At 53.4% G+C, this 10,712-nt stretch overlaps 1 protein-coding gene across 1 annotated transcript; it reads right to left on the bottom strand.

Moving 5' to 3' along the window:
• Positions 1–1,402: 1,402 nt before the first annotated feature.
• CCM_00913 (C6 finger domain protein, putative) lies at positions 1,403–4,953 on the bottom strand (the record flags this gene model as incomplete). The annotated part of the gene is made up of 4 exons (XM_006666072.1): positions 1,403–3,971; positions 4,032–4,141; positions 4,196–4,609; positions 4,669–4,953. 4 exons carry the CDS (start codon positions 4,951–4,953, stop codon positions 1,403–1,405), a joined length of 3,378 nt encoding a protein of 1,125 aa, XP_006666135.1.
• Positions 4,954–10,712: the final 5,759 nt, after the last annotated feature.

Raw genomic sequence — 10,712 nt, 5'->3', positions numbered from 1 at the left:
GAGCGCCCTCGCGCTGCTGCTCGACGCTCCGCCACCGCGGCGCCGTCCGCGACGCCCTCGAGCGCCGCGACGAGAACGACGTCCTGCCCGTCCTCCAGTGGGTCTGCGCGCACGTCTGCGATCCCCGCTACGTGAGCGTCTGCGTCGAGGTCGGCCTGCACCTGCTCGACCTCTACGCCGAGTACGCCGACGCCTCGGCCCCGCTGGCTGCCGGGTTTCGCACCCTCCACCGGCGCGTCCGCGCAGAGGTGAACCGCGCCCAGGTCGCTGGCCAGACGGGCGGTATGCTCGACAGCCTAATCCTGGGGTTCGTTTGAGAGCACGAGAGAGGAAAAGGGGGGGGGGGGGGGGGGGGAGCAGTTTTCTTTACTTTATTGCTGCTACAACGGAGCAGCATCATACCTCCTCGCATGTTTTGACTTGCTACTTTTTGGCTTTTTTTTTTCAGGGTGGCGTTTTCGAGGCGTTTGCATTGCAGACAATGGCGTTGCATGCTTTTCTTTTTTTCAAAATGGTCCTAAAATTAGACGAATTGTTTGGTCCAATGACGATGATGGACTATAAAATTCATATGCCAGAAATGTACAAGACTATGATACAAGTTGAAGCAAGATTGTGACATTTGTGAATAGCCATGCAAAGTCAACGTAAAACAAGCAGTACAAACGGAAAAACCAGCAACGTTGCAATCGAACAATTGGTGGTTCAATCTTCTTCATTCTGATTCTGATACTTCATCTATATCCAATTCAAAACAAGAGAAAAACAAGGCCGCTCGTTGCTCCGCCCGTATTGCATTAACACAAGGGGCAAATATCAAGAGCTCTCTGCCCGCACGAAAATGGGGTATCCTCCGGTGGTATCTTTTCAAGCTCGCCACGCCAAATACAAAGGGGAGAAAAAAAAAGAACAAAAGAATACCATTGAAACATGTTGAAGCACATTGAAGCAAAATGGCAGAGCCATGACAAATTGGAATAGTACAGTAGAAGAAAAATAGTCAAGCAAGCCTGAGGATGGTATAAGAATATTGTCCGGAACTCGGTAACAACGGCATTGCATATATATATGTGTGTCAACGGTACAAAGGAAATTGAAACGAGGAAAACGTACAACCCAGATATATGTATGATAGAAGTAGAAAACAAGTTGGAATAGAGGGTAGAACGAGAGAATGCATGCCATGCAAAACTGTCGCTCGCCATGATGCATGAAGCAAGGGAATAAAAACGACAAGTCGAACAGAACGCGCGGGGCTCACGAGCACGGACAAGGGATAACAGATAAGAAACAAGAAAACAAAAGGTGTATTGTCGTCGCTCCGTCATGGGCACAAGCAGTGTCGAGGCCGTTTTCACATTACACGCAAGAAGATGGTGGTATGGGCATCGTGTAGCAAGCCTCACCCGGCCGCTGGTGTCGAACGATAGTTGTGCAATTGCGATGTTGCTTCGCCTTCAATAGCGTTTCTCGGTGGCGGCATATCAATGCTATCCGATGACATGCGCGCTGTCGTCGTCTGCGCACTGCCAGCCGGATGCGATGCGCCATTATAGTTGCTGCTGTAGGAAGGTTCGATGCCCCAAAAGTCATGTTGAATGCCTTCCAAAATGTGCATGTCGATGCGGAGTGAGCTCGTGGCCGTAGCTGATTGTCGCAAAAAGGCAATCGTCTTCTGGAACAAGTGGCGTAGAAGCTTTTCGTCAACGTATGCGCCCATGATCGGGTCTCTGAACGCAGCAGACAAGACAAGTAAGTTGCCCCACTGCGCGTGCGCAGTGCCAAACACACTCGTAATGATCGGCCGTTTGTCGCCCAGCCCATGGAAAGCCCTGGTGCTCTCAATCAGAGCTTTAATGGCCTTCTGGGAGAGAACGAGAATGTGCGGATCCAAGTCCTCCACGCTTCTTGCCTGGGGGTCGATGCGCGGCGCTTCGACTTCGGCGCGAAACTCTGATGAGGGCGGCTGTCCAATGGTCGGGTGGTTCTTGGCGAATGAAAATTGCAACATCTGCCTCAAAAAGGGTCGATAGGTCAGAACTTGAGCACCCCAGTACTTGGCACGAAGTCTTGCAGCCAGAATGTCAGTGGCAGGAGGATCCTCTTCCCTAAATACGAGACTTTTCGCGACCCATTCCATTCCAGAAACCGCAGCGGAGACAAAGTCGACATTCTTGTATGGCATATCCAGTATACCGTTTTTCGTTGGATCTCCCGGCCCATAAAACATGCGGTGGATGCAGTTGAGATGCGTTCGTAGGTAGAGCTGGCCGAGATAACTGTCGAGAACAGGCTGTGCGAACCCCTCGAGTAAGCTCATGTTGGGGTGGGGGATGTCATTCTCGTAACTCAAGAGGCCTGAAGGGGGGCAAGGAAGTTCAGCAAGTAAGTCACTCTCCAGTTGCAGGCAGGTCCAAAACGCCAGCGAGAGCTGGTTGTACTTGTGATCATTGATAAACTTCCGCTCAGTTTTGCACCTCTTGAGCTTCTCCAGGCTGGGCCGCATTATCACCTGGAGTTTGTGTCCGGCGCCTTGGATGAATGCAAAACTCTCCAAAGGCCGGCCGAGCTGACCTTGATAGAGACCAGCAAAAATTTGGGCATACACGTTTTTCATATTATTATAGGATCCGTAGTGGTTGCCCAGGATGTCGGTTGCAAAGGCAAAGTATTCCAGGCCAGGAATGTTCTCGTAATTCTTCTTTAGCAGACTTGCCCGAGGGTTACCGGACAGGGACGAACGACGGCCATGATTCGGACGCTCCTGCTCATGAGGGGATGCTAAATTTGATGATTGTGAGCGTGGCGTATCGCTGGGCGGCGAACCCTTTGGCGATTGAGGGATGCCATTGATTTGAAACCTTCCGTGGGGCATTGGATCACCAACGTGGAGGGCGTCGGGCACATAGTCTCGATGTTGGCATACCTTCCCGAGTGCCAATATAGTCAGGACGAGTGCGGTGTGTATCGTTCTATTGGGTCGACCGGTCCTAGCAGTGGGCGATGCCGCTGACGAACTCTCCGTGTTGTCGGGCGGCCCCGGGGATGACCGCTTGCGCTTTAAACCAGTAGTTTCGAAGGAGCTGCTCACGGCCCAAGCTGTGCTCGTCTTGCCAATATGTTTGTTCCCTTGTATGGGGAAGGAGTCGAGGAATTGGCGCACCCATTGATCAAGTATTGGAGGTTGTACGATTGGATGCATATTGAGAATGTTTTCCTTGAAGCTCTCGACATATGACCATACCTTGGCCTCGGAAAAGTCGGGGTTGCCGTCAGGGCCGAGAACACCGCTTCTATAGTCGATCTGATCATACGGACCAAGGCCACCCATAGTGCCCCAGTCCGCTGCTTCGGTCACTATAGAGGGCGATGGAGAGTCGGATGAGTCGTCGGGCATGTCAACGCTTTGCTGGTCATGTTCACGTTCGCGCTGCTTCCGTGACATTCTGTTGTCTTCCCCACGCCCATACACAATCAGCAAGCCTCGATTCTGTTCTTGGCTGATGGGATATTCTCCCACATAGGTTATGCCCTCTCGTTCGGTATGATGTTTCGTCATCTCTTGAATAGATGGCCAGTCGAGTAAAAGTCCGGCCAGCGTGGTATGGTTTATGGGAATGGCGGGCTCGCCAACGGGGGGTGGGGGGCCGGGCTCGGTCTCGAGCTCGTCTTCAGGCAACATCGTTTGATCGGTTCCGGCGGCACCATTGTCCTGCGACGAGTAATTGACCATTTCGTTTCCATTGAGCGGTGTGCGCTCAGGTTTACACTCGTCTTCGACTACCGAGTTCATGTTCGGAGTAGGGTCAATGAGGTCAGTTTTGGGCATGACGCACGCTTCCATTCTTGTCATGCGTTCGTTCATATTTGCAAAATGACCAGTGAGAGTAGATAGGTCAGCAGTCAGAGATGATAGCTGATTTTGCAGGAGGGCGATACCCTCGAGGATATCCGATTGGGTTTTGTCGGCGCTACAATTCATGAATCAGTACTACAGCGGACGAAGTTCAAGACTAATGAGCAAGACTGACACTTTGGGCGGTGGATCGCGATATTTGCACTCGGTCCCTCTGTCTCTGCATGTTTTACAGGGTCTTAATTCGTCGCATTTCGCTTTCAGTTGACGGCACGAGTCGCAAGCCTGGTTGACAATTAGATGTGGAAGACGAGCCGAATAATAGGGTACAGTTCATACCTGGGATGCTCTTGTATTCTTCTTCTTTGCCGGTGCCACGCTTGAGGACGTATACATGCCGCCATACATTGACTGCTCTCCGGCGGACGCGTAGGCGGACTGGCTCTGGCTTTCATACGGCTGAGGGGGCTGCATTGATGAAGACCCAGTATTATGGCGGTACGACGGCGTCGGAGGAAGCTGAGTAGAGTCGTAGTTGACATGGCGTTGGGGCTCAGAAGGGTAAGAGTGCGGAAGCGGGGGAGGGGCAGAGTGATGCGAAGCCGAGCCATGGACGCCGTCAAGACCATGGCTGCCCGATGTCGGGCGACGGCCGTCTTCGGGACCTTCTCGTTTTGTCAAGGAGTCTCGGGAGGAATAAGAAGGGTACTGCGGCTGGGCCGGTGAGTGAGGCGGCGGCTGCTGCGGTTGGGACTGCGGATGGCGATAGTGGTCGTGCATGGGAGCGAGAGGCTCTTGTTCGTGGTGGCGACGGTCGACGTCAGGATGGTGCAAAAGGCCATGCCCTGAGGTGGAAGGATGACCTGGAGAGATCTCGGCGTGCCGGGGCTGGTAGGACGAATATCCGGGAGCAGCAGAGGATGGTAGCTGAGAATGGGAGGGTTGATGCAAATGAGCCGCGGAGTGCGGGAGCGGTAACGTGGTTGGCTGTTGCGAGGTGGTACTAGACCACGAGGGCAGACGAAGCCGTTTGCTCTCACGGGAAGCTGGATCCATCTTTGTGTATTGTAGACAGGGCCAGAGACACACAGGCTCATAGCCGTGGGTGAGTCGAGTGGCAAAGCTAGGACCAGGCGAGGCAGGGAGCCATGGACGGGAGCCGAGACGACGCGACGGGAAGAGCCAAGGCGGGTGTCGCGATATCGCGGCCTTGGGGGAGTCTATGGGATCGGATCTGAAGGAGGCGGCTGAAAGGTGTGGTCTCGCAGCCTAGCTGGCCGACATGGGGTTGGGCGACGACGTGGCTTGGGGTGCTGTCAGTGACCAGACAAGCAAAGGCTATGCTGGCGGGAGGAGAAGTACTGGTAGCGTCTGTAGTACGGATAGAATGAACTGTGTGTGACACGGCAGGGAAACGATGAAGTTGAGTGAAGGACTGGGACGCGCCGAGGGGAAGCGCAGCAAGAGGACGCAGGAAAATGGGGGCAAGGAAAAGGCGAAGACGAGGTTGGAAGCGGTGAAACGACAGACACCGGAAAGGATTCAAGATCAGCAAGAAAAAACGAGGCGCTCGTGGTTGGAGTTGAAGGTCAAGAAGGACGAGAAGCGCAAAGCAGAGCGGCGGCGTGTGGGGCGGCGTGTCGCGGAGAGACAGGGCCAAACAAAGCTTGCCTTTTGCGGGCTGAAGAGCAGGAGCCGTACCACTTTAGAGAGGACAGGGATTGTGTCGGGTCGGGTTGCGGTGGCGAGTGATGGGCCGTGGCCGTGTACCGCTAATAGCTATGGCAAAAGGCGGCGCGCAGAAAGTTGCGATGCGGCGTACGGGTGTTTGCGCCAGCGGCCGCAGGGACGGAGCAGAAGCGGCGGTACTTGTATGGTGGCAGCAACGGTGTAGGTGGGCTGCAGGGCCAGCGGGTGTGTTGGGCATGAATATGCAAGAGAGAGCAGGGCCGAAGGGGGGGTGGAAGAGGGGGATCCCAAGAGAAGGAAGGATCAAGAAGGAGGTGAGGCCAGCGGCGGCCGGGGCAGGGCACAGAAAGTGCGCGAGCGCTAATACCAGCAGACAGCAGACACCAGTATCCGTGGACCGTCACCGTGGACCGTAACTAATAATACGGAGTACTGGCGGCGAGAGGAGCGGCTGACGGGGTTCGCAATGGAGCAGAGGCCAGGGCAGCAGATCTGTCTGTGATGGACCGGGCGCGCGAGCGAGATGGAACAGCAGACGGTAAACGGGTAACTAGGTCTGCAGGCCAACTGCTTAGTTAGCTGGAAGAAGCGAGCAGCAGCTGTGTGAGATGCATGTACAATGCAATGCCGTGCGTGGCTGAAAATCGTGGTTGCGGGAGTGTTGTGCTGGGTGTGCGCAAAGGAGCTGCAAGGCGTGCAAGGTACAACGGAGCGTACAATGTACTCCGTACCTATCCATATAATGGGCTCAGTAGGTAGTACCTAGTTAGGTACCTGGTAGACAACTTGCCAGAAAGTGCGCTTTTTAGGACGGTGAGTCGGTAGTCGGTACCATGGCTAATACCTATAGCTGCGTCTGTGGTGGCTCGTGGCGGCAGCGACAAAAGACGGTAAGCTGCCGTACTGGTAATACTTGACGCGAAGACACAAAGACACAGAAACGCAAAGACCAAGGGCCCAAGGCTGCGAGTACCAGGTCCTCCACGGTGTGGGCTAGCAAATGTCTGGTGCTTTTCTGTCTCGTTCTGTCTTGTTTTTTTCCTTTTCTTCGCCAGTGCGGGACGAGCTAACAAAGCCCAATTGCCAGGCTGGGCTGCCTAGGCAAGGGTTGTCTGCCAGCGGACAAGGGTCATGATGCATGGGCCGCGCTCCGTCGCCAAGTCGGTCTGGGTGGTCGCTGTAATGAGTCGATGGCCAAGAAAATTCGAGAATGGGGTAAGGAGGGAGGTGAGGGGCGAGCTAGCAGCGTGCTGAGTCGGTTAGTTGGCAAGTTCCGTCATTGTTGCGAGGAGTGGTGCTCACTCTGATGATGGGGTGGTGCCAACCGCGTGGCGCTGCGGGACAAGTACGGGTAGCGACGTACGGATCAACTGCCTAGACTGCTGGGGGCTGCAGGAGGATAGTCAACTAGTTAGACTGCACATCGCATCTCGGTGACACCGGGGAGGAGGCGGATGGGGGACGCCGGCGATGGGCATCAACCGAGGTTGCAGGTAGTGAAAGTGAAGCTGACGATGTGAGCCTTGGTTGTGTAGGCGGTGTGAGCTGTGGTGTTGTGTGCAAACGGAAACCTGTTTGTGCGGATTTTGTACCTTCGTACAGTACGTACAGTACGTACAGTACCTGCCTAAGGTACCTACCTGCCTACCAGGCACCTAGGTACTTAGTAAGATTGGGTTGGTACCATATTCGTTAGTACCTACCTACCTACCTACCTACGGAGTACACCTACTTGAGGTGTTAGGTTTAACTACAATGGCACGGCCAAAACTCTCGCAAACACCCGTGCTGCATCTATGCAGAACGGCTTGCTTCCCGATACTCATCTCTAGACCAGCATTCCATTCGGAACTTTATGCTTCTAGACGTCCTGGTACTACTAAATAAAGAGCTACCACTTGGGCCGGCGCTGGACCCCCGTTTGGTGCTCGTCTCCGTTCATTTCGACACCCACACGAGATTGCGCGCAAACTCCCCTCTTTTATCCAGCACGCGTCCTTTTTGCGCCAATTTCAATTATGGACTCGTACCCTTTTGATCAATTGCGCATGGTTATCGTATTTCCGTCTTTTCCGCTAGAATTTTCTCTAAGTTTAATATAGTGTGCCTGCGGCCGCCTGCTTGCACTGTCGCAACTGGCGAGGGGCACAGGGCCATTGCAGAGCAGGCTTGCTTGCCATTGGCTAAACGGACCAAGCATGCCAGCCGTCAGCATCTGTTCGCCACGCACAGAACCCCTTGGGAGCTGATAGGCGAGGATATCAGTGCAGATACTCCCCTACCTCCGGGTACACGTTACAGCAGCATTCAGCCACAGCCCGCAGCGCGTCGGTTACTTCCCTGCAAGGTAGCAGTGGTAGGCATCTATTGCAGGTACCAAGTTAATTAATTGCCCTGTGCAGCAAACATCACTGTCATTGCCTCAGTCAACCTACACAAACCGCTTCGACGCAAATCCACCGCGCTGGCTGCTCTCACAAATCCTGCAGCTCCTTGCGCCCGTTATGACATCCCAACACATATCTTGCTGATCAACATCATCTCTCCAGACCAATCTGCTTCCGAATCCACCCATATGCAGCCCGTCACCACCCCCCGCAGCCGTCTCTTGTTCTCATACCTCTCATCACGCCTCTCTCCGCCTCTGCTTGCGCCTTTACGCGCATGACGGCCGGGATTTTATAATTTAGACTGCTGCAGGTCCTCTTCTCGCCAGCTCTATTTTATTAGTGTCCAGTGGCGCACATACTACTTCCCCAGCTGGGTAGCCCACTGCGGACCGGAGCGAGGAGAGGGGCAAAGGGGTAACCTGGTGCGTCGTCACAAGCCCCCCCCCCCCCCGCGGAACTGCTAGGGGTGGCGCTGCAACCAAGCGAAAAATCACAAACCTTACTGGGTAATAAAGGGGCCTTTGCCTTATCAGCCTGCCGAACCATCCTACTGGTAGCTCTGTTGTCCCGTCTGTCAGGTCCTACCTAGTTACTGACCGGGGATCAGCCTGGGTCAGTACTAGCCATGCCCAACTGTCATTCCCAGACTCTAATCGGAGACCAAAATAGACTCGACGGCAAGACATTTACGGCTTTTCAGAAAAGGGGTTATCCATCACTCTATCTGGTTTACTTATTAGCGGGCGGCATAAAAAAGAAAGGGCGCTCTTCGTACTTAATTTGTAGATGACCATGAACCAATACATGTATTACCAACTCTGATTATCTTCCAATAATCAAGAATCAATCTCATTTATCGTCTCCTTTACCGGCGCTGCATTTGGTTCGTCACCCGCATGCCTAGCTACCTGATCGGCGTCGCTTCCTATGGACAGGGCATATCCTCGCCAGTAACTATGTCATGAGATTCATACATACTCAACCGATCACTCTTGCCTAGTGATACAGATACAGTAGGAATGTACCTTCACAGCCCCCAAGAGACACGTCCTCGTGGCCAACAGCAGCAGGGTGGTCCCTGTAAATTGACATGTTCATCGTCGCATCGATAAATTTGACCGGCACTTCCCATCCAATCGCACGCGCATCCGCTCAACACCATGCTACTGATAATACGAGACGGTCGTTTTATTAGTGATTATGCGAAGGACAAGCGAGAACAAGGCTACCAAATGCAACAGCACAATGTTGTCATCGCTTCCCCAGATATATGTTTGGCTATTGACGAATAATGCCCTCCACTGCAATTGGCTTATCCATGTTCCTCACAATATCGCGACCGCGCTACCCGGGATTGCCGGGCTCATGTTTTAAGCGTTGAGAACACCGTGTTTCGCTCACCTGGAACAGTCACCCGCGATGTCTTGCCCACCACCCCATGTGACGATAGGCTACGTTACCCGATGCATTGGCTCGCCTCATGCTATTCGACTGCCGTCCCCAAACTGCTACTGGTTATTCAGAGTATTGACACCAGCCAGCCACTCAAGCAACGAGCAGAGAATATCATTCGTCGACTGTTTCACCGGCCCCCAGTCGCGCCGCTAGCCCGGTTATTACAAGGTAGCATTGGGGGACGTTTACCACAAAACCGGGACCAGCGCGACCTTCTCGAGGCACTAGAAAGACTCGGTTCGAGGACTCTGGAATGAAGGACGTGCACGGAGAGCGCCCGGGCAATGCGCGCACGGAAGCGGAAACCCACCGTCGAATTATTTATGTGGCGTGCCGTTGCGCTTCTTAGCAGTTCCAATAGTAAGCACTCTCCGAGCCCAGCCGAGCAAAGGACAGCGACAGGAACACCAATACAGATATATCAATCGCTCTTACAGAGTACAGAATACTCCGTGGTTACACGCCAAATCTTCAAGAGCAATTGGATTTTTATTAGAGTCCAGCCACGTTAAATACAATCCTGTGACTCGACCACGGAACGCTTGCATCCGAAGCCCCCATGTCTCTCAACACTACCGGGAGTGGCTGGGTTCCCAACTTCCTGGCACAGAATGACGTTCCTCGTCACTTCTCAACTGGGTACACCTGGCAAGAGCTTGGGGGGACTCGGCAGATCCCCCAATGGTTCCAGAAGGGCGGTACGGAGTACGGTCTCATTGGAATCCATGCCCCGTGATGCCAAAAACCTCTGTAAGTCTCGCCAGACGTCGGAGCTCCCGATTTATTTGCCACCCAGCCACTGTCTTGAGCTATTATCTAAAAGTTTGATCTTGGCTTTGGATGGAAAAATGTACGGCAGATGAATGTAGTCTTGAGGCATAGTAGATGCCGGGGATGAGCGCCGCTGAAACATTGTACACTTCTCTCCGTATTGTGAGGTACACAAGCACTTGGTATCTGATCAATGTTTCTCAATTGAGACAATGCTTCTAGTCCCCGAATTTGGTGGCTTACAGACTTGAAAGTACCGAACTAGTTGAGCCTCAAACTTGACGGCCGCGCAGTGGCAAGATTACGTCCTCGTCGGCGAAACACGGCCATTTTGCGACGACTGTTCAATCCGATTACCCATTCGCTGTACGATAAAACCTCGAATAGTAACAAGTGACATGACACCAGTTGCATCGGAGGGGCCGGATTACATAGAAAGGGGATGGAATGTAGAAAATCATGCGAATATGTCCATGGACAACCAATGCTAACGTTAGCATCAATGGTGGATGACGGTGTTTTACCTTGCCCAGCGATAAGTACAACCTCCG

The sequence above is a fragment of the Cordyceps militaris genome (assembly GCF_000225605.1).
Source record: "Cordyceps militaris CM01 unplaced genomic scaffold CCM_S00001, whole genome shotgun sequence".
NCBI classification, from domain to species: domain Eukaryota; kingdom Fungi; phylum Ascomycota; class Sordariomycetes; order Hypocreales; family Cordycipitaceae; genus Cordyceps; species Cordyceps militaris.
This window is presented reverse-complemented; position numbering and strand designations above follow the sequence as displayed.